Source organism: Leptidea sinapis, chromosome 6 (genome assembly GCF_905404315.1).
Source record: "Leptidea sinapis chromosome 6, ilLepSina1.1, whole genome shotgun sequence".
Classification (NCBI taxonomy): domain Eukaryota; kingdom Metazoa; phylum Arthropoda; class Insecta; order Lepidoptera; family Pieridae; genus Leptidea; species Leptidea sinapis.
Window position 1 is genome coordinate 5548164 of NC_066270.1, and position 27029 is coordinate 5575192.

The 27029-nt window shown below is 35.6% G+C and overlaps 2 protein-coding genes and 1 long non-coding RNA gene across 3 annotated transcripts; 2 read left to right on the forward strand and 1 right to left on the reverse strand.

Annotated features, from left to right (window-relative positions):
• The first annotated feature begins 437 nt into the window (after nt 1-437).
• On the forward strand, nt 438-17054 carry LOC126964801 (mitochondrial GTPase 1). The gene is made up of 4 exons (XM_050808072.1): nt 438-1074; nt 3254-3462; nt 12636-12823; nt 16657-17054. Exons 1-4 carry the CDS (start codon nt 671-673, stop codon nt 16867-16869), a joined length of 1014 nt encoding a protein of 337 aa, XP_050664029.1. The 5' UTR covers nt 438-670; the 3' UTR covers nt 16870-17054.
• A 2889-nt stretch (nt 17055-19943) lies between these two features.
• On the forward strand, nt 19944-21453 carry LOC126964800 (putative nuclease HARBI1). The gene is made up of 2 exons (XM_050808071.1): nt 19944-20443; nt 20534-21453. Exons 1-2 carry the CDS (start codon nt 20177-20179, stop codon nt 21293-21295), a joined length of 1029 nt encoding a protein of 342 aa, XP_050664028.1. The 5' UTR covers nt 19944-20176; the 3' UTR covers nt 21296-21453.
• A 17-nt stretch (nt 21454-21470) lies between these two features.
• Nucleotides 21471-23509, reverse strand: LOC126964816 (uncharacterized). Its single transcript, XR_007729430.1, has 5 exons — nt 22873-23509; nt 22568-22767; nt 22406-22480; nt 22237-22308; nt 21471-21807 (listed from the first exon to the last, which is right to left on the reverse strand). It is a non-coding gene; the product is annotated as an uncharacterized LOC126964816 (long non-coding RNA).
• Nucleotides 23510-27029: the final 3520 nt, after the last annotated feature.

Genomic DNA, 27029 nt, shown 5'->3' on the forward strand with positions numbered 1-27029 from the left:
TTATATATAAATGTAGAAATAAGATGAAATTATAATAATATTGACACACTTTTACACAAATTTTCTTGCCCCAAACTAGGCATAGCCTGTACTATGGGTACAAGACAACAATATATTTAATACAATATACCTACTTACTTAAAAATACATAAATACATATAAACATCCATGACTCGGAAACAAACATCTATATTCATCATATAAATAAAATATATATTATAATGAAAGTGTAAAAACTATTTTTCACATAATTTACAGTGTTGCGAGCCCAATTTTTTTTTTAAATTCTCGCTTATTTCGACTCACGCCACACTGGCCAGTCTCTAAAAATTCCGAAACATAGAGACATAAATTCCAGTGAAAAATATCAATCTAAAGTAACGATACTCTTGGTCTTCAAATCAGCTGTTTCAATTTTGACTTATTTGTCAGATAATTGACATGTTTTTGTCGCAATAACAATTCGGAAGTCGGATTTCTGGAATGTATTATTTATTTGGTTGACAAAATACAGACTGTATTTTGTTATTATTCCTAATAAAACTACAAAGGCTTATAAAAATTATTACAATGATTAATATTGACCGTGTCGCGTATCTAGAAGTTACGTTGCATTAGACGTACAAAATATAAACATTAATTCATAACCTCAATACCAAAACAAATAGAAATGGCTACAAAATTCGATGCCGCACTATATAGCTTCCGTAAAAAGTGTCCTTATGTGACCAAAGATCTTCTACGATGGTTCCCTGGCCATATGAACAAAGGCCTTAAGCAAATACAGCGTACACTGAAATCTGTGGATTGTGTAGTAGAGGTTCATGACGCAAGGATACCATTTTCTGGGCGAAATCCATTATTTACTAGTACAGTAACAGGAGCAAAGCCACATATATTAGTGCTTAACAAAAAGGATCTTACAGTTCAATCACAAATACCTAAAATAAAGGATCAGCTACTAAATGAAGATGGGATAAAGCATGTTGTATTTACAAACAGTAAAGATCAATTTTGTAGGGGCTTAAAATCACTGACACCTATAATGATTGAAGTTATTAAAGATTCAAACAGGTGGGATATAATATATTGTCTATGCACTTTATTTAATAAGTCAGTCCTGCAATTTATTTAATTTCCAATATGTTCCAATACAGAGAGTTGCTTCCAATATGTTCCAATACAGAGAGTTGCTTCCAATATGTTCCAATACAGAGAGTTGCTTCCAATATATTCCAATACAGAGAGTTGCTTCCAATAAGTTCTAATACAGAGAGTTGTAAAGAAATTTAATTAATATTGTATTTTCATAATAAAATATAATTTAATAGGTAGCTACTTAGAATTAAAGAAGAATCGGATCATTCTTCAAATATTTTAATTGTATTAAATATTAGGTTATGTAACTACCGGATAAAAATCTTGACCCAGAAATCACTCCCAGCGCATATAGCAGTTACCAATATGTTATATTTCAGAAGATTTAAAACAATTTTATTTACAACATAGAAATGCTTATAATTTAATGCCTATAACTTTCAACTTTATTTACAATACTTAAAATACAAACTGTCACTAAGTCTACTAAGAACACAGTCTGCATTTCCACATTATTTTTAGACAATTTTTTGCCATATACAGTCTTCACCTGTTAAAGCAGCTGACCCCGGAAGGAGCATGTTTTTCTGTCACAAGAAATTGGTTATAATGATGTCTCAGCAATTTTTATAAATTCAATTCTAAATAAATATTTTCAGCCATTTTTAACTAAGTCATTAGATACTAGTAATATGTGGCTGCAACAAACACACATCTGACACACTTTCTGTAATCTAATACAACTACTTACAGTAAAAAAAAATACCAGATTAAAACCTATATATATATATATACAGCCAATGGCATACAAAACATAACTAGACTCACAATTCCACTGAAAAATTGTCTAAAGTAAAGTCTGCCTACACATCTATGACATACTGAATGAAAACCATGCCAGTTGTGTTTTGCCCATGGTGTGAATGCAACACACCGCAATGACAAAGTGTTCAGTGAAAAACTGTCCAAATAACAGCATATCCAAACTTTAAAAGGAAGTAGTATCATATTTAAGATAAGTGCACCTTTAAATTAACAAAATTATTTAACTAGCTTGACGTCTTTAATCATTTTGCTAAATAATTACATTTCATCCTATAACAAAATATATTGGCAATGTGTGTGTAATGTGCTCATTGATTATGGTGCTAAAGAGAAGTATGTCTTCTTATGAGTGTATACAATAGACTTTAAAACATTACTTCCACGAAATAAAGTATTGATTTGAATGAATGTTTAATGCATATGTATAAACATTGCCACTGGGATATTTTTGAGGACCTTTTAATAGTCGATTAGTCTTGTTGTTTATAGTATGTTAAAAGCAATGCAAGCAGCAATAAAAACGTTTTTGTTTTTCGGATGATTCATGATTACTCTAGCAAAATTCATTGCTATTTAGTCGAGTATGGATAGAATATGTTATTCTCTATATTAATTTTTGTTTTTTGTGAGATGAAGTCCGTTAGAGTTCATTTAATTAGTGTAATTGGTTTGTGAGCTGTCTGATACTACAATAATGTGGGATCAAATGAATTAAACTGTCAATTGTTGAGTTTCTTGATGTATTTTGCTTAATATCATCATCATCATCAGCTGGAAGACGTCCACTGCTGGACAAAGGCCTCCCCCAAAGATTTCCATGACGATTGCTCCTGCGCTGCCCTAATCCATCTTGTGGGGGGACCTACCAACACCGCGTCTTCCGGTACGTGTTCACCATTCGAGGACTTTGCTCCCCCAACGGCCATCTGTCCGTCGAACTATGTGCCCTGCCCACTGCCACTTCAGTTTTGCAATCTTTTGGACTATGTCGGTTACTTTGGTTCTCCTACGGATCTCCTCATTTCTGATTCGAACTCGCAGGGAAACTCCGAGCATAGCCCGATCTTGACCAGATCGTCGATCCATTTTGTGGGGGGCCTACCAACACTGCGGCTTTCGGTAAGTGGTCGTCATTCGAGGACTTTACTGCCCCAACGGCCATCTGTCCGTCGAACTATGTGCCCTGCCCACTGCTACTTCAGTTTCGCAATCATTTGGGCTTTGTCGGTATCTTTGGTTCTCCTAAATTGGTGGATTTATCTAAAAAATAATTATTTAATTATTAAAAATTGTCTTTAAAGCACTAGAATTAAGATTATTTGACTTTCAGATACAATCGGAGTGAAGAACAAGACTTTAATGTAATGATTATTGGTGTTCCTAATGTGGGAAAGTCTTCTCTCATCAACATGCTTCGCAGCAGGAACACTCGGCAGGCGCATGCGCTGCAGGTGGGCGCTGTGGCCGGCGTCACACGAAGCATGCACACCAAGATGAGGATCAACTCAAACCCCACTATATTTATGTTTGACACACCTGGTAAGAATGATAAGCATAGGTACTTTATATGTATTTTACCAGTGGGAGGTTCCTTTGCACAGGATGCCGGCTAGATTATGGGTACCACAAGCACACATTTCTAACGTGAAGCAGAAATGTGCAAGCATTATAATTGTGTTTCGGTATGCCATAGCTAGTGAAATTACATAGCAAATGAGACTTAACATCTCAATATATCATCATCTCACATCTCTCAATGTGACGAACGCAATTGTAGTGCCTCTCAGAATTTTTGGGTTTTTCAATAATCCTGAGAGGGCAGCGGCACTGCATTGTAATGGGCAAGGCATATCAATTACCATCAGCTGAACGTTCGGCTCATCTCGTCCCTTAACTGTCATAAAAAATAATATGGAATGCAATGAACTTACAATTATAGATTTTTTTTATATATGAGGGGCAAACGGGCAGGAGGCTTATGTGATGGAAAGTGATGATGCAACCGCCCATGTACATCCACAACACCCAGCTGATGTCAAGAGATGCACTGCCGACCTTTAAGTTGGGATAATGTAATTGATTCTACAAAGTGACTGTGCAAGCGACAAAGTTGGAAACCTAATGGCACTACCCATGAACATCATTGATGTGATTGTTAGTATCTGGATGGCAAAGTCTAATTTTTTTGGATTATCAAGCACTCAATTAGCTCACATTTTAGCACTCTTATAAGGCGTGTAATCAATTATCGGCTGCAGTATTCTCGAAACAATACGGCTTTGAGATCTTCAAGTTTCGAGGATTAAGATAGGTAAAAGATTTTCAGAGTAATTTTTTTATGACATCTATTGGAGAAGGGATTGGGTTTAGTACATACTATAAAATTATGTTATAAAATTTTAAAACAAAATTATATGAACGATGCAGGACTCGAACCCACGACCGCTGGCGTTCCGTGCCAGTGCTCTGCCAACTGAGGCAACCGTTTGAGTGACGTATCGTCATAAAATCTTGTATGCTTTGTTCAACTCTGAGGTTATGGCTTAATCTACAGGATCTACGTTACAGTAGATAACCTGTTTAAATTTTATTTGTGTATTAATCCTAGAAGTGAGGGTTATCACTTTAAAAACATAACAAATTGTTTAAAATTACGTTAATTATTTTTTAATGTCGCTTGTAATTGTTAAAATAATAATCGGTTCTTAACACCAATAAAAAAACAGAACTTAAAGCAAGAAAGATTTTTTTACTAAGAAAAGCAAGATGTAACCTTAATGAAAAATGATTCCCAGTACATTTATTTACAAGGTTGTATTGGTGACTCTGATCTGTGGCATCATTACCTACGTAAAATACACAAACGTTTTTTTTAAATTCTTTTAAATTTCGTAACACATTTGTTTTGTACATTTTCTGGGATCGTATTATAAAAACATACATCGCCCAATAAAACTTACTAACTCTACTTAACCACCTCGTTCCTCGTGCTAACATTACGATTGTCGTTTCTACCAAATTCCTCAATGTGCTTATAAACATAAGATCACTATCAATAATATATTGAGATGCAACAGTGAAAATGTTATTTTTTTTTATTGTTCTAAGATTCTTAAGGTCCTATGTTTATAAATATAATCTGGACAAATTATTATAGTGAAATAACTGGGCTAATCACATGGGGTAACTGTGCGTAGCGGGTAAGTGTGCGCAACCCTTTTATTTATGAATGAAGAGGGGGAAGTTTGTGAAATGTGTAGGCAAATTTGTTGCTTGAAAATTAGCTTATGCAAGTAAATCCACTTTAGTTTACTGAATAAATAAAAAAAAAGAATCTGGTTACGTAAAGGTTAAATTTTCTGTCATGGCAAAGATTGTCACACTGTTGACTGTACTACGGATTTAATTTTTTGCAGTCAATAACGTATCTAAGCTTTTTATTTAGGATAACATTCGAAGTTATGTTACGTCTCAATAAAGTTATGTAAGTTTTATTAAAATCAGTCTTCTTAGGGCATTAAAAATCCACTTAGTTCCCTTAGTTGCGCAAATTTACCCCACACGAGTATACTCGCATACTTAACCGTAGTACGGGGAAAACGTGCAGATTTAGAATTATTCGGATTAAACCGCTTTCTCCGAAGTGTTAAGGTTTTATACTTTATTTAATTATTACCTGACTAAATACTCTATCAGCGACATATTCTTATTTTACTTTCATGGTTACCGTTTAATTTTGACACTAGTTTTAATGATAAAGTGCGCACACTTGCCCCACATGACAATACTGAGACAACATTTTATGGGTCATTGCGACGCTGGCGTTTTCTCATTTCATTATTCCGTACACATACCATATATGAAATCCTCATGTCGCGGTGTTTGTAGTTAAACTCGTCCGAAACGGCTTGACCGATTCTCATGAAATTTTGTGGCATATTGGGTAGGTCTGAGAATCCAACAACATCTATTTTTCATCCCCCTAAATGTTAAGGGTAGGTTACCCTATTTTTTTTTAATATTTAGATAAATTATTTATTTTTTATATTATGATACAACATTAAAAAGTACTTACAACCCTAAATTTTCGACCCTCTACGATCAACACCTATTTTTCTATCGCTATTTTAATATTATTCTATTACATCCACAAATACGCACTAGATTTGCAAGATGGCAATCGAATTTAATGATTATTGTATGATAAATGATGATGATAAAGTATGATAAATTTTATGTACATTTATATGTATCTATGTATGATAAATTATAATATTTGTTATACATTATAATATCATTTCGTAGGTCTGCGAATCGGTCGTCATCTATTTTTTATATCCCAATAATTTTAATTATTTATTTTATTACTTTATTTTAATACGTTTGCTGAGACAGCTAGTGTAAATAAAAGTTTTTTTTTTATTCATAGATACTATTTAATTTCAATTTAGTTGTTACTATTAGGTACTTTTTTTATAGCAAAATTCAAAGACACTTTTTTTATTTTATGAAAATTAGGGACAAGACGAGCAGGACGCTCAGGTGATGGTAATTAATACGCCTTACCCAGTACAATGCAGTGCCGCTCAGGATTATTGAAAAACCCAAAACTTCTGAGCGGAACTACAATTGCGCTCGTCACCTTGAGACATAAGATGTTAAGTCTCATTTGCCCAGTAATTGCACTAGCTTCGGCGCGCTTCAGACCAAAACACAGTAATGTTTACACATTACTGCTTCACGGCAGAAATAGGCGCCGTTTTGGTACCCATAATCTAGCCGGCTTCCTGTGCAAAGGAGCCTCACACAAGGATACGTTGCCGGCTTTTAGGTGAGAGTATGCTCAAGGTCCTACAGTTGATGTCTTTTGATTGCTTTGTAGCAAACACGTGAGGTGGACGCATGTGACTGAACCGACAGCTGAAGGACATCGCAATGTGTCACTTATCATGTCTAGAAAGACACAGATAAGGTGTGGCTGAACCCATGTTTACATTGATAAGCTCGTATTTAACGCTTTAAAACAAAACAAACGTTTAATTGATAAGAATTTAAGGTAAACGATCTTAGGTAGATTATAACTACTTAAAATTTAAAGGCCTTAAAAATAAACTTGGTATAAAGCTATAAACGGGAATAAACCAGATTTTTTTTTTATGGAATAGCAGGACAAACGAGCGTACCAGGTCACCTGGTGTTAAGTGATCACCGCCGCCCACATTCTCTTGCAACATCAGAGGAATCACAAGAGCGTTGCCGGCCTTTAAGGAAGGTGTACGCGCTTTTTTTGAAGGTACCCATGTTGTATCGTCCCGGAAACACCGCACAAGGAAGCTCATTCCACACCTTTGAAGTACGTGGAAGAAAGCTCCTTGAAAACCGCACTGTGGAGGACCGCCACTCATCCAGATGGTGGGAATGATATCCTAACTCGTGGCGCGTCGTGCGAAGGTGGAATTCGGCGGCAGGAATCAGGTTCAACAGCTCTTCGGAACACTCCCCATGATAAATGCGATAGAAGACACACAATGAAGCGACGTCTCTACGCAACGCCAAGTGATCCAGCCGTTCATAGAGACACTGGGTCCCCGAATATGCAAAATGTTTACAAATAGCTTTTGCTTGTGATAGGTTTAATTCTTATAGCTTTAGTTTGATGCAGAATGTCTGCCATTTGGTCCAAAAAAAATTTATGAAGATTTTTGTTTACGGGGATGATATAATTATATAATTGTGTACGGCTTTTTTAGGAGTTTTCATTTAGGTTGATTATATACTACATATTATAAAATATTAACCCGTGTCGCAATCAGTGGGTCTTAGGCTACCTGTGATTCAAAGCTAATAAATGTTCTTCACGATATTTCACTGTGTCTCAAGTATGTGAATTATAGTTTCGAACAACATTTTTTCGAAGTCGATTCCTTTTTTCCTTTCTAGTCTAAGATCCCGCTATACAACGACCTTCACCGAAATGCTTATTTAATGAGACGTATCTTTTATGTTATTAAATATGCCAATAAATATATCCTATATGGGTTGCCTAACAAATTTCAGTCCAGAGTATTTTTAATTAATAATTAAAAAATTTTTTTTTTTTAACATTGCACCGGTGTGATTATTAAATAAATTTGATACCAATCGAAAGTTTGAAGCCCATAGAATATGCAAACGTTAGGTTGCCTATTTTTTTCCGGTCACAACCACGGGTTGCCAGGTGTAAACAGGTAAATCTATACTAGCATTTTGCAACGGTCTGATTATTGAATCAAACTTAGATAAAATGAAAGATTATTTCATAAGGAACACGGTGGTATAGGGTTGCCTGCGAAAAATCAGTCCCGAATTACGGTTGTCGAATTTTAAATAATAAAATATCGCTGCGAGTGAATGTGTGTGAGAGAGAGGTCCCAGACCAGCCATCCCATGCGGTAGAAAAGGACGCAGCGTAGCAGCTGTTTAAAGTCCGCCCATTTAAAGAAGGAGAGTGCGCATGCTATTTGTTCTTGGAAATGAAAAGGATAGCGATAGACTCGTATATGCTGTGCATTATTTTGGACTAGATTGTCGCTATAGATACAAGTGAAAAAACGTGCTGCTATTTATTGTTGGAAAAAATGGCCAAAAAGTGTTTTTTGTGTGATTCGGATGACGGAATAATTGATTTTGATGATGAAACTTTTGAAAACTGTGCATTAAAGTTAGCTTTTCGTAAAAAAAAAAAATTTAAATACAATTTTGTTGAGCTACCCAGTGCGTCACTCCAATTTGTAGGTTATCATACCACGTGCTACAAAAAAGGACTGTTTTGAATAAAAAATATAACGAAGAATTTCTTAAATTTATCGCGGAATATACAGTAAGTACATAATAATTGAATCTTTAAAATTATCTAAGCTAATACATCTTCTATATTTTTGTCATGTTGAAGTAATTGCTAGTAAAACTCACTTATGGTTTTGTTTATTTTCGACACACATATTTTTTTTGTAATTTACTTAAAAAACGGTAGTTGAAAATTGAACAAGAAAATGTTCTGATTTCCTTTTTTTTTGGAATAATTAAATGAGAAATAATTAATTAATTAAATTAATTATTAATTATTTAATTAACGTGTAAAAAACGTTTAAAAATAGAAGACATTGTCGAAAAAACTGAAACGGAGAGTGATGACGAAGAAGATTCAGAAGTTGGAGATCACAGTTATATGTCCGATGACTCGGAACCTGAATAATTTTAAAAAAATTTGTATTTTAAATTTTTTTCAATAAACAGAAGTATTCTTTTAATTGTTGTTTTTTATTTTGGCACCCAATAATAAAGATAAAATTTGCCAGATAAGTAATATATATGTTTTACTCTAACTGTCTTTTTTACTAAAGATGTGTCACATAAACAATAAACATAGATAAATAATTAATTGATTAAAAAATAAAAAATTAAATAACTATTTCTGTATGTTAATAATTAACGACTCCAAAATAATGCACAGCATATACGAGTCTATCGCTATCCTTTTCATTTCCAAGAACAAATAGCATGCGCACTCTCCTTCTTTAAATGGGCGGACTTTAAACAGCTGCTACGCTGCGTCCTTTTCTACCGCATGGGATGGCTGGTCTGGGACCTCTCTCTCACACACATTCACTCGCAGCGATATTTTATTATTTAAAATTCGACAACCGTAATTCGGGACTGATTTTTCGCAGGCAACCCTATACCACCGTGTTCCTTATGAAATAATCTTTCATTTTATCTAAGTTTGATTCAATAATCAGACCGTTGCAAAATGCTAGTATAGATTTACCTGTTTACACCTGGCAACCCGTGGTTGTGACCGGAAAAAAATAGGCAACCTAACGTTTGCATATTCTATGGGCTTCAAACTTTCGATTGGTATCAAATTTATTTAGTAATCACACCAGTGCAATGTTAAAAAAAATTTTTTTTTTAAATTATTAATTAAAAATACTCTGGACTGAAATTTGTTAGGCAACCCATATAGGATATATTTATTGGCATATTTAATAACATAAAAAATACGTCTCATTAAATAAGCATCTCGGTGAAGGTCGTTGTATAGCGGGATCCTATACTATTCCCGTTTCTTGGGGTCTATAATGTTTAAGGCGCGCGGCACGTTTCGTTGGCCCATAGTTCCTTAAAAATAATTATTTTCAATACATATTATGACAATAAAAAGCAACGAAATCTTATAGTTTACCTGATGTTATCTAGAAAAATGCTAATGTAGTTTACAGAACCACCTATTGCAGACAGTAAATAATCTATATATATAAAAATGAATTGCTGTTCGTTAGTCTCGCTAAAACTCGAGAACGGCTGGACTGATTTGGCTAATTTTGGTCTTGAATTATTTGTGGAAGTCCAGAGAAGGTTTAAAAGGTGAATAAATAGGAAAATGCTGCTAAATTAAATAAATACAACAAATTTGTTTTTCCTTTGATGTGTCCATACATAATTTCTATGAGAGAATTAATTGACGCACGGTTTGACAGTTCTGCTGTGAAGCAATTTTATTACGACAGCAGGGTGCATATTTTACGAAGTAATTTTTGATGTTATGATATATTATTGACAAATTCATGTAAAAACATTATTTTATTTATTATATACAGAACAACGTCTGTCGGGTCAGCTAGTAAATAATAAAAAAACGATGACGTTTAAGAAAAGTATAAAATAAGTTAATAATTATTTACTCTCGGAGGATTCATGTGATGCGTTAGGATTGTTTTGTGATTTATCCAAGGCATTCGACTGCGTCCACCATGAAACCTTACTTAAAAAAATTTACAACTATGGGGTTACAGATGTTTCTCCAAATTTAATAAAATCGTACTTGTGTAATAGGATTCAAAGAGTAGACATTAATGTAAAAAGATCAACTGGCTCTATTGTAATACTGGATTTTGCCTGTAATTATGTGACATAAGTAGTAATTATTGATGCAATCAGTAAACTCAAATACATTTTTTTGTTATTAAGATGAGTACCCTGTCCAATGAATTGTCCAACACTGGTACTTTATACATTTCTCGAGATTTTGTTGTAAAATCATGTACCTACTTCACACAACAAGTTTTACTAACTCTGCCGTGTGAGTGAGAAAGAATGATACGCGACGCCATTTTAAGTTATTTTTCTCAATTGACTCGGCTTATATTTATCATACATATTCTGCCAAATCAAGATCTAATAAAAATTATATTTATACACCCACCATCAAGTTATTCTAAACCAAACAATATAAGGAAGACATTATTAGAAGTAAATGAAGCTTAAAATGTAGGTATCTAAACAAGAAAGTATAATTAGAAAGATAAAAAAAAAAAATGGATTTCATACATTCGTCCACAGTGCTGGTTTCCAAGAAAGATTCTACCATGTACCACCAAACTGCAATGAACTTCATAGTACAGATGTGCTGTGCACAGATTTTCCAGGTCTATACGACATGGGCACCTTCAAAAAAAGGGCATACAACTAAGTAAAATGCCCGCGACGCTCTTGTAGTGCAGTATCTCTGGTGTTGGTCTCTTACAATATAGTATGGGCGACAATGATCCTTTACCATCAAGTGACCCTTAGGCCCGGTATCCACCAAAGCGGAGACAAGAGGAAATAAGCCACGAAGCTGTTGGGTTATTTTCACCAAAGCGGAGAGATGTGGGAGATTGAAATCAGAAAAGTGATGTCTCAGATCAAATAACGCTTTCGGGTGTGCGAGGCGCCGGGAGAAGGCAGCGGGGGAGGGCCGCGCCGAGCGATGAAAGGATTCTATAGAAAAATGACACATCTCCTCTCCTCTCCGCTTGATCCATTTCCACCGAAGCTAAGCTGAGAAGAGATGTGGAATTCAAATACAAATATTTTTATTCAAAATAGGATTCAAAATCACTTATTGAACGTCAAAAACTACCAACCATTCAAAATAGACTGCCTCAGACCTGAGAAGAAAGGGCGCAACAAACTCAGCGGGCTTTTTATTTTCATATAAAAATATGGATTACAATATGATGTCGTACAATAAAGATTTATAATTAAAGAGCCTGAGGGTGTTCGCTTTATTCCCAGTCCGTGGTGTCATTAAGAAAAGAATTTATGCTATAGTAACCTTTCCCACACAAACGTTTTTTAACAATTATTTTAAATTTCGTAACACATTTGTTTTGTACATTTTCTGGAATCATATTGTAGAAGCATATACATCGCCCAACAAAAGACTTACTAACTCGACCCAACCGAGTAGTAGGCATAACAAGTTTATGTTTGTTCCTCGTGTTAACATTATGAATATCACAGTTTCTAGAAAATTCCTCAATGTGCTTATGTACATACAGAACATTATCAAAAATGTATTGAGAAGCAACAGTCAAAATGTTTATTTCTTTAAATTTTTCTCTTAATGATTCTTTAGGACCTAGGTTATAAATCGCGCGAATAGCCCTCTATTGCAGCACAAAGATGATATTAATATCGGCCGCACTACCCCATACGGCCCATGCCCGGAAATAACGAAAGCTGATTGATTATCAAAATACATCTAGTCTCCTCTCCGCTTTGGTAGATACCGGGCCTTACGCTTGTTTGTCTCGTACTCATCTCGTCTAATCTCATTAAAACCTATTTATATTTAAAAATACATATTTATGTTTAGCACCGATAACATGGTCGAATCGTATCATCAGGTATTCTGGAAGCAACCGTGAGGAACATAGAGATGGGTCTGAAGCTGGCCTTGTGTGCGTCACTGCAGGACCACCTTGTCGGAGAAGAGATCATAGCGGACTATCTGCTGTACTGGATGAATCTGCACGAGAACTTCAGCTACGTGGAGTATATGGGACTAGAGGAACCCTGCGATGACATCAACAAGGTATATATGTACATATTATATCTCATACTTGTGATGCTGATGCGGGGTTTTTTTTGAAAATAAGTGACATAACATTTTTAGTTATCATGCGTTGGTGTGCTATAAAATGGTTCGTCATGCTCACTGAATGGCATTATTTGCGGCGACGTCGTGTGCCGGGTCGTCTCCTTCCCTCAAATATGTGCAAGCGGAACGATGGCTGGTCCATGCTTCAACTTGTGAACGGGTGCTGCTTGTGGTGCCAGGTCGACCTGTTATGGTTAATGAATCATTGTATTTGTTGGATGCAATTACTAATTGTGACAGTAATCATCCTTACACAAACAATAAGTTCAAGCTCTAAAGGTTGATGCATCCAATATACGATAATTTATATTTATGCATTTAATTCTTTATTACTTTCATGAAATAATTTATTATATTTAAACACGACTCGTTGAAGTGTTTGTAAAGAAGTGTTGCTAACGCCACCATGTCAGTCCGTCTCCAGGATCAGTTCTCGAAACCTATCAGACTGCAGCGGGGAGTCAGACAAGGCGATGTTATATCGCCGAAGCTGTTCACCGCTGCATTGGAAGATGTCTTTAAGGTTCTGGGCTGGAACGGGCTGGGAATCAATTTCAACGGCAAATACATCACTCATCTTCGATTCGCAGACGATATCGTAATCATGGCAGAGACCATGGAAGACTTAAGCCATATGTTCGATGGCCTCAATACAGCTTCCCAAGGAGTAGGTCTCAAAATGAACATGGACAAGACGAAGATCATGTCTAATGCCCATGTCGCACCTACTCACGTAACAGTTGGCAACTGTACTCTCGAAATTGTTGACGAGTACGTCTACCTTGGACAAACAATCCAGTTGGGCAGGTCCAATTGCGGGAATGAGGTCACTCGTCGAATCCAACTCGGATGGGCAGCGTTCGGGAAGCTCCGTAAAATCTTTTCGTCGAAAAGACCACAGTGTCTTAAGACGAAGGTTTTTAACTAATGTGTGTTGCCAGTGATAACATACGGAACACAGACGTGGTCGCTAACTATGGGCCTTATGAGGAAGCTCACTGTTGCTCAGCGGGCAATGGAGAGGGCTATGCTCGGAGTTTCCCTGCGAGATCCAATCAGAAATTTGGAGATCCGTAGGAGAACCAAAGTCACACCGACATAGCCCAAATTATTGCGAAACTGAAGTGGCAATGGGCAGGGCACATAGCTCGGCGGACAGATGGCAATGGTTGGGGCAATAAGGTCCTCGAATGGCGACCACTTACCGGAAGGCGTAGTGTTGGTAGGCCCCCCCACAAGATGGACCGACGGTCTGGTCCGGATCGCCGGAGTAGGATGGATGAGGGCAGCGCAGGACCGATCGTCATGGCGATATTTGGGGGAGGCCTTTGTCCAGCAGTGGCCGTCTTCCGGCTGAAATGATGATGATGAAAATAATTCCATATGAACTACCTGGCTATAGCATAATATATAAACACACACACACACATGCAAAAAAGTCTCGAAAATAATTTACCTGTACGTACTTAGGGTACTTTATAAGTGCGTGGCATCCCTAAAAAAAAATCAGTTACGTCACACTCTCGATCCGGCGAAGAGTGCATTGATATCTTTTATTGTTGTCGACAAGGCAGATAAGTAATAATATACCATTCGATACTTATTAATTATCTGTAATGTGTTTATTACTGTAATTTATTGTTTACTTATTATTGGCGTGATGACTTATAATTTTCGCGAGACTAATAGAATTCGATAAGTACTTATCGGCGTAAAATAATCTTAACCTTATGACTCGCACATTAAGGTCGAGTACATCCCAGCTGTTTTGTAAACAATTTGTTTATTTGTTGGTTGTTACTACACTGTTCGAGAATATTCTAGAATAATCGTTAGGCGTACTTGATTGATTAGTAGCTGAGCGATGAAGGTGATGAACGTTCAGTGCAATAGCTTCTAGCCTGTCATTGGTGATCATTACTATTGTGTATTGAGCTTTTGTTTAGAAGTATTCTACTGACTGATGCGGCGTGTAATAAATGATTAATATATGAATTATACTGATGTTTTTTTTATAACAGCGAATAGTTTTTATGTATTTTATTTAGACTTATTTGTGTCAATTTATTATCATCTGCTACGGGGGTGAAAGTTGGATCATGTGTCAATTCGTTAACGGGTATTATTTTGTGGTGACTGTGACGGTAGTCCTAAAAAGTTGTTGCTTGTTGCTATCCGTGCCTCCTTAGAAAACGGAAACTTATATGATAATTTCTTTAACCGTGTGTCAAGTCTTTTATTGGAACGCGTGGAGGAGTCTAGTTCAATTTAACATCTGATACGTCTGCGGTCCATTGAAGTTGTTTCAAGGCTATGGTTAATATGATCTGCCTATTATAATGCTCAGGATTATCGATTGTACCCAAAAATTCTAAGCGGCTTCGCATTTGAAGATGATATGTAGTGTCATAGGCCAAGAAATTTCTCGGTACCGCGCCCTTTAAAACGAGCCACAACAGTTATTGTACACTACTGCTTCACGGCAAAGAGGATGTAAATACTACGTAATAAGAGGCGGAACTGCCTAAGTAGGTAATAAAAAATTTTGTAACAAAAAAACACCCGACTTCAAAAACACTATTTCAAAACAATAGATATAATATGCACTAAAAAGTATAAAAATAATTTCGTATTTTTATACAATCTAATTAATTAATCTAATTCTAGTTACGATTATTGTTATTTTTGGAATCGTCCTGTCCTTCCGCCGCCACCCGCTCTCGCCTCTCGCCTCCTCACGACTCAAGCACATCTCACCTATAACTATGTATGTAGTTACAAACCTATCTTGGATGACGCCGACTCCAAAAATTTCAATAATCGTAATCGTTATGTCAATATATCAATGTTTCATACACTCGAATGAATCGCTTTTTTCTTAGAGAGTTTCGCAGGGCTGCTTCACAAACAAAACACCGCCGACGGTGGTACCCACCTAGCCGTCATCTTGTTTAAAGAAACCTCCCACTTGTAATATTCGCGGTTCTAAATTGGTAATTCGAGATTGATACGTATTTTAATCCATTTTCTACTAATGGCATTTAAATGACCGGTCTATGGAACGTTTTGTTGATATATTTTTTTCTATCCATCTGTGGGAAGACCTATTGGTAATTTCATCATGTTATTTGAATGCGTAAGAAATATTTAAATGATTTAGGATTAATGACATAAGATATATAGGGTATCCAAAAACTACCTGTAAAGCTGAAAGGAGGTTAAATGGGGCATTATAACGAGTCCATTAACAATATTTAAAAACCATAGTAAAGCTGTATAACATAAAAAATAAAAAAATATTATTATTTTCACTGATGTGCTAACCCTTTCTTTCTACCTAATTCACGCAATGACATAACTTTTAAAAGACCTAACCTAATAAAACCACTAAAACGAACACTTACTTTTTCATAATAAATGTCAAATTTACAGAAACGGCTCAAAGTGTGCTCCGCCTTGCTCAATGCACAACCTCACTCGTCGGGATATGGCTTGTGTGGCATCCAACTTGACATTTTTTGACGCCAGTACTTGTGTATAATGACATCCTTGTATTGTGGTAGCAAACATTTATGAATGAAATAGTAAAATAGGTGCGTAGGCCTTTCCGTTTAATAATCTGGTTCCCTGACATGACAGCTTACTAGGGTTGACAACATTTTTGGCTTTGATAATTATATTTTTACGAGGTATTTTGTAACACGTTGTATGTTCTAAATAATCTTTCCTGATAAATGATAAACAACTAATGTAGTGATTTCTTGCAGGTTTTACTCGCTGGCTGTGTGAAGTACAACCTTATCCGACGGATCAGAGACTTCGACGCCAGAATGAAAGAAGTCCCGAACATCACAGAGGCTGCTAAGCATCTGGTGCGAGCGTTCCGGACCGGAGAGCTGGGGAAGTTCTTGCTGGATGTCGATCTGCTGAAGAAAGGCGGAGACAAGATGAAAGAGAAACTATCAGCGGAGTGTACGTAACCAACAGTGATTAAAAGCGTTGGTTCGTACATCGCCTGAAACTGTGTGGCCTTTGCAATGAAATAATAGGTTTTTTGTTATGTTTCTCTATACCGGGTGGCAAAACAATATGTATCCCTTCCTTTTGTATATGTCAATGTTTATAGATTTAAGAAAACATTTGAAAAATAAAACATTAGAAACAATGACAATTTTTTAATGCCTACTTAGAGGCTAATGAAATTGATTATTTTAAGTAAAATGGATCCCTTTTATAGCGTACCCCCATAATAAGTTCGTACCAAATGTAAACTCGTTAATAGTAATAATGTAAGAGATTTTTTAAATGATAGAGAATCTTCGATGTAAATGCAGTTTAGTTTCGTTTTTTTAATACTTTATTCTATGTAGAGGTATTTCGCGAGCATTACAAAATATAGGGACAAGGAAAGCCATAGCTGGTCCATGCGTCATGCTGGTTGATCCTTGCATAGAGAACCCTACATTTGATGTTAAATTGAAAGATATAGTTACTGTAAATACAAAAAATGTGTGAAATCTAATGCACCCGTTGTAATCTTGAGGTTTTTTTTATGATAAATATCTAGTTGTACAACGATGATGCCTTAAATATTGATTTAAAAGAGTGGCAATGAGTTTTTTGCCACTTCTTGCTCACTAAAGCACTTTTCAGAAGTGTAATTTTTTGAGCTTTTGATTAAATACCTTTTGATTTGATTCTGTTTAGACAAACTATTTTCCTGATTTGATGTTTAATGTAAATCAAATAAATTCAACAACTTTATTTTTCAGATAGATACAGGAAGTATTTTATTAAAATCTGTATGCCCTATAAGTAATTAAGCTTAGTGCTTCTTACTTCAGCTAAACAAATCCTTGTGAATACTTGCCTCCTTAACAATTTTATTCTATCTCATCTTTTTCCGTCATGTTTCTGGATTCCCTCCTCCGTCATGTTCCTATGCGAAGTCTTCCTTGAGAAAATATCGTTTGATCAGCCTGGAGAATCATTTATAAAGTTATGGTGCCAATAATAATAATAGGTAAATACTAAAGCTTTTTGTAGACAACAAATTTATATATTATGTCATGATTTTTTATATTATGACATTAATTGTTTTACTGTGAAATTTGATTCAAAGAATGTGTATTTCCTTTCCTTTGAGTACAATAACTAAGCAATGTAAATATTAGAGTAGGTACCTAAGTATACGACTCAGATTGTTATAGTTTTAGAAAGGTGAAAAATGTTTTTCAAAAATAAATACATTTTTATTGATTTATGTTGTTTTAATGAGTCTTAAGAAATTACAACTCTCAGTGAGTCATACATCTTTGTGCCGTTTGGTGTCAAGACACTTGGCGCGTGGGGCCCAGAGGCGCGGAGAATGTTCAAAATACTATCTACGCGCCTCAATAAGGCTACTGGAAACCCAAGCGCTGGCAGCTATTTCGGTCAACGGATCAGCCTTGCTATCCAACGCGGTAATGCTGCCAGTATTCTTGGTACGCTTCCACGTAATGATAGTTTTAATTTTATGTAATCGTAGAATTGTAAATATAGTTATAAGATTTGTTTTGTTTGAATATAAATATATCTTTACTTTAAAATATAAAAAAACAATAAGTAATTCGTTAATTAATTTCTGGCAAAACTTAGGATAAGGGATTATTCTGTGCGGCTGTGGCTTAGATGAGGGTAATGTGGACTATATTATTTATTTGTCCTTTAATGCATTCTTTCCTATACAATTTAATACATTCTGAAATTCCCCATCCTACATCCTTTAAGTATCTACTTTCTCTGGTTTTCGCTCCATTTCTGAATATATTAGGATAAATAAGATTAGGTTTAAAGTAACACTAACATAAATAATTTTATATAAATCTGTGTCTATTTTTTAAAATAATTTTCTAATTTTACTAACATTTTTATATTTGATCTAGAATTTAACATAAACTGATAAAACTGTTGTATAAAACACGGATCATTACCGTTGAAACTGGAATCATTTTCAACACCGTACTATTATTCATTACTTGGTAGCCAACCTCAACCTGACATTAACTCAATTATGGTGATCTTTCCACAAAAGCCACAATATAAAGAATAGGATAGAACGGTGGGTTCACGTTTCGATTACCAGACTATTATGGAGGGTGAAGTAAGAAAAATCATCTCATAAGGGAGAAAAGTTTAAAAAGTGTTCAAGTGTTCAGCTTATTCTGTGTATAACAGTTCAAAAAACTTCCACAATGGCGCTGGTATGGTATGAAGTATGGTGAATGTAGCAACTGTAAACGAATTAAATTATACCGAGTTAAAAAAAAATATTATTGCTAAAGTAATTAATTATTGTAAATTTGAACTAATTACGTTGTACAAAATAATATAGTAAATATAACCTTAAAGAATTATTATAGGGAAACGTACACCGAGAGTGATTAGTATTTTTTTATATTTGGCGCTTCTTTTAAGATTTACCCTGATGCTACTGTAGCGCCACGCTAATTTAATGCATTTTGACGGATACTCTTTCACTAACGCTTTTTCATATAGACAGATTATTCTTCTTACCTCTAACCTCCATACCATAGACCAAGTATAATAGGTAGACATCGGTTTGGCGTGGCCAACATGAGACAGATAATATCCTATATATATAGGTACATAATATAACACAAGTGTTCTTTCACTATCACTTTTACATCGTAAAACACAACATCGCACCATATTTCCTTCGATTCTACTTAAAATTGTCACTTATGTTGAATAAATAGTGGATATCTCACACGTTTCACAAGTTTTCTGTGCAGCGCTGTCAAGTTTGTTTAGCACACCGGGTGTCAATTCAATTTCAAAATATCTTTATTATCAAGTAAATTAAGTTATGTACAAAACCAGTGTAGGTAGATCCTGTAGACAGTATCGTGGTTTTAGGTATTGTTTTGTGGGTACTTAGGCCTAATAAAAACATATAAAACGTATAGAATAAGTTAATTACATGGTAAACGAACGTTGTTAAGTATAATAATTATTAATTCAGCAAGGTTTTTTAGTCTATGTAAGCCTTACACCCATATTCTAAGTCGTAAACTCATGATTTCCTCGACTCGACTCAACCTCACTGAGGGGTTTTCATATTCACAGTTGTAATTTTTGTCCTTACCTCAAACACCTTCCTCACTCGAGGTGAGTTTGAGTCGAGGAACCAACTGTCAAATGTAAGGTTGATCGCCATCTACCTTGAGGAAGTTTATAAGTAATTGTTAGCTACAAAAGACATTATTTCATTAATTTTTTATAATGTCTTTCGAAAGTTTTATTGAATATATGTACGATAGTCCTTACGACTACTTATCGCGACGATATTTACGAGATGCAGAAAATCCGATGGAAATTTATGATGAAAATGAATTTCGAATAAGATTCCGCTTCACCAAAAATATTGTGGCAAGCTTTTTGTTACCCCTGCTCTTCCAAAATACTGGAGACAGCAAGCGTGGATTGCCGATTCCACCAGTGATCCAAATGCTAGCAGCCTTACGATTTTACGCAACTGGAAACTTTCAAGTAAGTGTTCTTATAACTTGTCTACATTCATAAAATTGCAATACAAAGCTTTGTATGTATACATTTTTACTTTAATCGGTATTTTTACAGATTGTTTGCGGCGACTTGCACCAAATAAGTCAATCAGTCGTTTCAAAGATTGTGGCCAATGTATCGAAAGCTTTAGCTTTAAAAATAAGGCGCTTCATTAAATTTCCTGACGTCCCTGAGCAAGCTAATGTGAAGATTCAATTTCATCGTGTTGCTGGATTTCCTGGGGTTATTGGATGCATTGATTGTACCCATATTCCAATAAAAAATCCAAACCGACAAAACGGCGAAGTATTTCGCAATCGTAAAGGTTGGTTTTCAATTAATGTGCAAATAGTATGTGGCCCTCGGATGGAAATATATGATATCGTAGCACGCTGGCCTGGATCTGTCCATGACTCTAGAATATTTAATAATAGCAGGTGTTATATGAGATTTGAAGAAGGGGAAATTGCAGGTTTACTGATTGGTGATAGTGGTTATGCACAGTCACCATACATGTATACACTAGTCCATAATCCTCAATCACAACCTGAATTCAAATATAATAGGGCCCATATCAGTACTAGAAATATTATAGAAAGGTTTAATGGTGTATGGAAAAGAAAATTTGCATGTTTGAATAGAAAACTGCAAAATAATCTGGCAAATACATGTAATATTATAGTGGCATGTGCTGTGCTATATAATATTAGTATTGAGACCAATCAAGAAATGATTGAACCCTTAACCAATCTTGCTGTAGTTCCAGTACCTCACACTGGTGATACAGCACAAGGTAGTGTTATAAGGGCTGCATTTATAGCAAGACATTTTAGTTAACACCTACATCTTATTATGTTTTTATACATACATTTTTTTATATGTTACTTTATTTTTTTAAATGTTACTTTAAGGAAAATTTAAATATTAATCTTTACTATTATTGTTATATTAATAAGTTTGTTAAATACTGTTCACAACTAAATTTTTGGATGATTTATAAATGAATGAATACTAAGCAATAAAGTTTTTTATTACACAATAGAATTGAAATAAACATATACATACAACCTAATACTAAATTAATTTTCAAAATTTTTATTTTTAAATATTCTTAAACTTAATTCAGCCTCTTCTCTTTTGGCTCTATTGCAGAGGAGAAGTTCCTCTGCAGCTTCTCTCTCAGTTTTGGCTTTGAGAAAAATCTCCTCTGCTGCCTTCACCATCCACTCCTTCTCAGCTATTCTGCGAGAGCTTATGCAGCTCCTCTTCCCTTTTCTGAGATTTTCCATATGTTTGTTGACGGATATGAAATTCTTCTTGAATCACTCTGGTCCGTATATTTCTTGACTCTGAAATGTAAATCATATAATAAGACCTATATTGTAAAAGTAAAACAACAATTTCAGACATTTATTGATTTTTTTTTTAAATAATAACAATAGGCCTGTGGTCTCCGTCTCTCTAACCATACCATCAATAGAGAACAAGTTAAACTGTCGACCCAGTCACTACCACTAACAACTGATAATAAATGTAAAGAGTTGCAATAAGTTATCTAAGCCCATCAACCAGTATTTAATCAGCATGGCGAGTTGAGGCTCTATATCCCCTATCTTCAAATAATAAGAAAAGACACCAGTGATGAACAGTCAGACATTAATTAAGTGGTTGATTATGGCAACTATTTTGCCTATTATAATGTGTTCAGGTATAACATTTTTTTAATTTAATTGAATGTACATTCATTTTAAACTTTGACAAAATATTTTTATAACTACCTTGTGATGGAGCTGCACTATAATCAGTCTACCGGGACTCTGTCAAATGTGGAGGAGTGTTTATAATGTTTTCTGTAAAATTACGTATAACATTAATACTTAACAATAAACATAATATATAATAACATAATATTATTTTTTATAATTTTAAAAAGGTTGGTTATTTTACCTATTTCTGACACATGTTCAACTGCTGGTACTTGAGATGACATGTCTAACAACATCACATCATCAATTTGGATTACTGCCAAACAGAAAAACAGTCATAAAAAATCACAAATGGCAATAAACTTAAAGCAGTAAGTACCAGAAGTACTTTAATGTTATTTACCTGCATTACAAGGTATGTTATCACTGTCGATTACATCTGCCAACTCCACATCTGTCTGTTCAGCGAGAGCATCCTCCAGTACAGGTACTAGGTATGTAAGCATTAGAGGCACCACGACCGGTCCTCATCCTTTCCCTTTTCTCTAAGGCCAACATACTTTTACGCCTGATCCCAACATTTTTAAGTTGAGCTTCAGTACTCTAAAAGTAAAGTGATAAAGAAATAATTGCTCAAATGTTTCGTAAAGTTTGCCTTAAGTGAATATAATAGAATAAAATATATTTTCAACTACAGTAAGTACTTACTTTTGAATTCGTTTCTATGGCATTGTACTCCTCTGTTAGGCTAAGCCAGGGATTTTTTTAGCCACTGCGCTCCCCATAGTGGCTATCGAATTTAATTTGTATTTGATCACTAACTCCTGCAGACAAATATTTTCGGCTTCATTGAAAAGCTGTCTTCCAGTTGCAGTCATTTTAAATAATTGCTCAATAAGGACAACACACGATTGAATTCACTTGTATACTGCGAAGCGAACAAAATATTTTCTTCTCCAAGCCACCCACTTCACAAATATCACAGTATTTTTTGCGCAAAACATGGGTTTTGTTTTCAAGTGCATTTAAGGAATTCGAATTACGCTGCGTTAATATTTGTTTATTTATGTGTTTGCTTTCATTTGACACTTCACTAATCACTTGACACAAGAAGTTGAAAGCCACAGATAAAAAATCGTCAATAATAAGGTTAGCATTCCTCCAAACGATGACGTAATTCATGAGTTTTACCTCGACTCACACTCATTCGAGGAACCTCATGAATTCCTCAAACTGACAACTATGAATACCAAACTTGAGTTCCTTTCAAGTCATTCCTTGAGGCCTCCTCGACTGAGTTCGAGTCGAGGGACTTTCGAGGTAACGACTTAGAATATGGGTGTTAGACACAGCATTACATTTTATAACACTGACAATTTTTTGTAGTTGGAACTTCGTAATAAAAGCATTTGCATTTATTAGAGGATAGGAAAGTTACAGCACTTGGTATGATAACATATGAATGTGTTTCCAGCTAGCAACAAGAACTCGTCACGTATTATGTCGCGTGTAGTTCACAGCATACAACCCGCAGAACACTATTACTCTAACGAGATGCAACCGCTCGCTCCAGTGCGGTAACCGTGAATGAGTCACGAATGCAGTGCATAGAAACAAACGCGGCCTAATCGAATTCAAGGAAATGGTGATGCGGTAACCGATATCGATGCTACTTATCGATAAATGTAAGATTTTCACTGCGGGTTTTGCATAGATTTCTAATAAGTTTGTTTTTGCTTTTAGGATTGTTATATAAGTAAAATTTTGTTGCTAATTTATAAATGAAAGCATCGATTTTAGGAAGGCCTATGTTGTTATGCAGTTTATGTAAGTTTGTCCGAAATGGAGTACTGAATGCGAATTTTAGTGCTTTGTTTTGTATTATTTGTAATTTGTTTAAATTGGTTTGGCATGTACTGCTCCAAACCGGACAAGCATAAGTTATGCAGGGTCAGACCAAGGTTCAGTATATTCGCAGTTTGGTGTGGCTACTGAGTCGAGAACGCCTGTTTAAGATTGGACTGAGTGCGTTGAGTGCCTTCACTCCTTTGATGCAGAGCTTGGAAGTATTTTCAGACCAGTTGAGTTTTGTGTCGAGGATTGTGCCCAGATATTTTACTGTACAACTCCAAGGTATATTGAGATTATCTATTTTCAATGTTCTTTTAGGAGGATTTCGTTTTCTGGAAAAAATGATCCTCTGTTTTGGATGCATTTATTTTTAACTTCCATTTATTAAGGTAGTCAAGTAATAGATCAATCGATAACTGTAACCGACTAATAATGAGATCGGTGTCAGAAGATGAGGAAAATGATGCCGTGTCATCCGCAAAACAAGCAATATTAGTACGCGGTTTAATAGGTATATCATTTAAATAATTTAAAAATAGGATTGAGGCAAGGATTGATCCCTGAGGGACACCTGCAGGGATTGGTTTAGGGGAGGATGAATTTATTAATACAAACACTGAAGTTTCGACAAGTCAAGTAGGATTTGATAATTCGTGTTAATTGAGTACAGATTCCCATTGAAACCAGTTTATGCAGAAGGACTTGGTGCCAGACCGTGTCAAAAGCTTTTTCAATATCGAGTAGGAACATTCCTGTAGATTAAGACTGCTTTAGATTAAGATTGTAAGACACGGTTTCTGCAACTCGGACAAGCTGTTGCACTGTAGAATGGGCCTGACGGAATCCAAATTGTTCGTCGATCAGGAGGTTTTCTGAGGCTCTCGTTAAGCGCTTGTATATAATTTTTTCGAAAAGTTTCCCAATGCATGGGAGAAGACTAATGGGGCGATATGAATATGGGCCTGATAGATCTTTGCCGGCCTTAGGTATAGCTATTACTTTCGCTGTTTTCCACGGCGATGGAAAATAGCAAATAGTAAGGCATGCATTAAAAATTTTTACCAATAAAACGATACATTTTCGGGGGAGATTTTTGATTAGTAAATTTGAAATTTCGTCCGATCCTGGAGACTTTCGAATTTTTAAGGATGAAATAAATTTTTTCACTTCCTTCGGGCGAACTAGCATGAAGTTGCTATCGGAACTGGTATGGTTATTAGTCAGTAGCGATATAGATCGCTCGACTGCTTGTTTTTCAACGCTTTCCCAATCATGGGTCAGTAGCATGTTGTTTAAGAAAGCATTAGCTAAGACATTACACTGTTCTTGCGGGTTAGTGGTATGGGACAAAACATCCGCCTTGAGGGGAGGAATAGTGGATTGCTTGGGGTTTAAATTTTTTACAAGACGCCAAAGGTCGTTACCAGGGTTGTCAACTTTATTAAGTTTATTATTCCATACTTTGTCATTGTGTCGACTGATAGCGTCATTGATCCGTACTTTTAAGTGGTTAATTTTGCTGAGTAAGATTCTGCAAAGGTAATAATTTGGTTCTTTTGATACATTTCTACGTAAATAGTTTTTTTGATTAATCATCCTTTTAATACATCTAGGTAAATGACAACTGTTCCAAGGCTTAAGAGTTGAAATTGGCACACTAATGTCTCTTGCCTCTAGCATTGAACGTTGCGAGTCTATAATAGGAGAGTCAATATCGTTTATAGATACGTAGACTTTGGAAGAAAGTGTGATATTGTCGTTAAGAAAACTCCGATATTTCGTCCAATCGGCTTTTGCATAGTTAAATTTTTGCATAAAATCACGAGAGGGATTACTATCAAATTTGACAAGGACGGGGAAATGGTTAAAGGATAGAGCGAACTTGGTTTCAATGTCGCTAGGTGGAAAGTTTTTGCTTAAAAGTATATCTGGAATGGATGGTCTGTAATCTGCACAATAATGCACTTGAATTGGGACCTGGGGGGCGTGGAGAGTATATTCGTTACCAAGCATGTGAGTAGTTTTCTGCCGTGGTTATTGCTAGGACCAGGTGACCATAAAGGATGTTTGGAATTCAAGTCACCCATGGCAATTACCTTGGTACCAGATGACATAATATTATCTATATCTTTGGTGATAAGTGGAAGGTTTGGGGAAAGATAAATTGAAAATATTGTGATCGTCTCGTTGGAGATATTTAGAGAGATACCAATGGTTTCTAGGTTTTCCGTGTTTGGAGTCTGGATCAGGTTGTGAACTAGATCAGAACGAATCATTAACGCTACACCCTGGCCAAAACCATTGCGATGCTTGTCTTGTCGGTAAGAAATATAGCCTGGGATATTTAGTTTTAATCGATTTGTAAGTCTTGTGTCGCAAAGTGCTATGATATCGACCTTTAATATACTCACCGAAAGGTCTACGAGTTCTTGTTGCTTTCTGTGAATACCGTCGGCGTTCCAGTAGAGTATGCGTAGTTCATGGTGATTAAACATAATGACCGAGCTTAGTTATTATGAGTATCACTTTTTCCATGAATGTGTTGCACTTGACAAAATCTTTCTTTAGTGATTGAATAGTTGAAATTCGCGTCTGGTCTCAATACGGGATATATATTTTACTCTCTCACTACACTGGGCATAGTTTGCTGGGTGGTCTTGTTGGCAGTTGCAGCATCGAGCAGGTTCTTGTCTGTCTTTCTTGGTGCATTCCCAGGTGGGGTGATTCTGTGCACACTTGACACAGCGTGGTGTACGACTGCAGTTGCGAGCAGCATGCCCAAAGCCTTGGCATCTAAAGCACTGAGTTCCTGTCTTGTTACGGGGCTTGTAACGTTCGATCTGTACAGCGCAGTTGGACAGGTATTTAATTTTCTTGAATTTTGTCATGTCTGTGCCACTCGGTAGCTGGACTAAGATAGGCGTACATTCGGTGGAACGAAGAGTTCTTAATTCAGAATTGACGGCTCCTGCAAATCCTACAGACTCCAGTTCTTCAGGTAGATCACTTTGAAC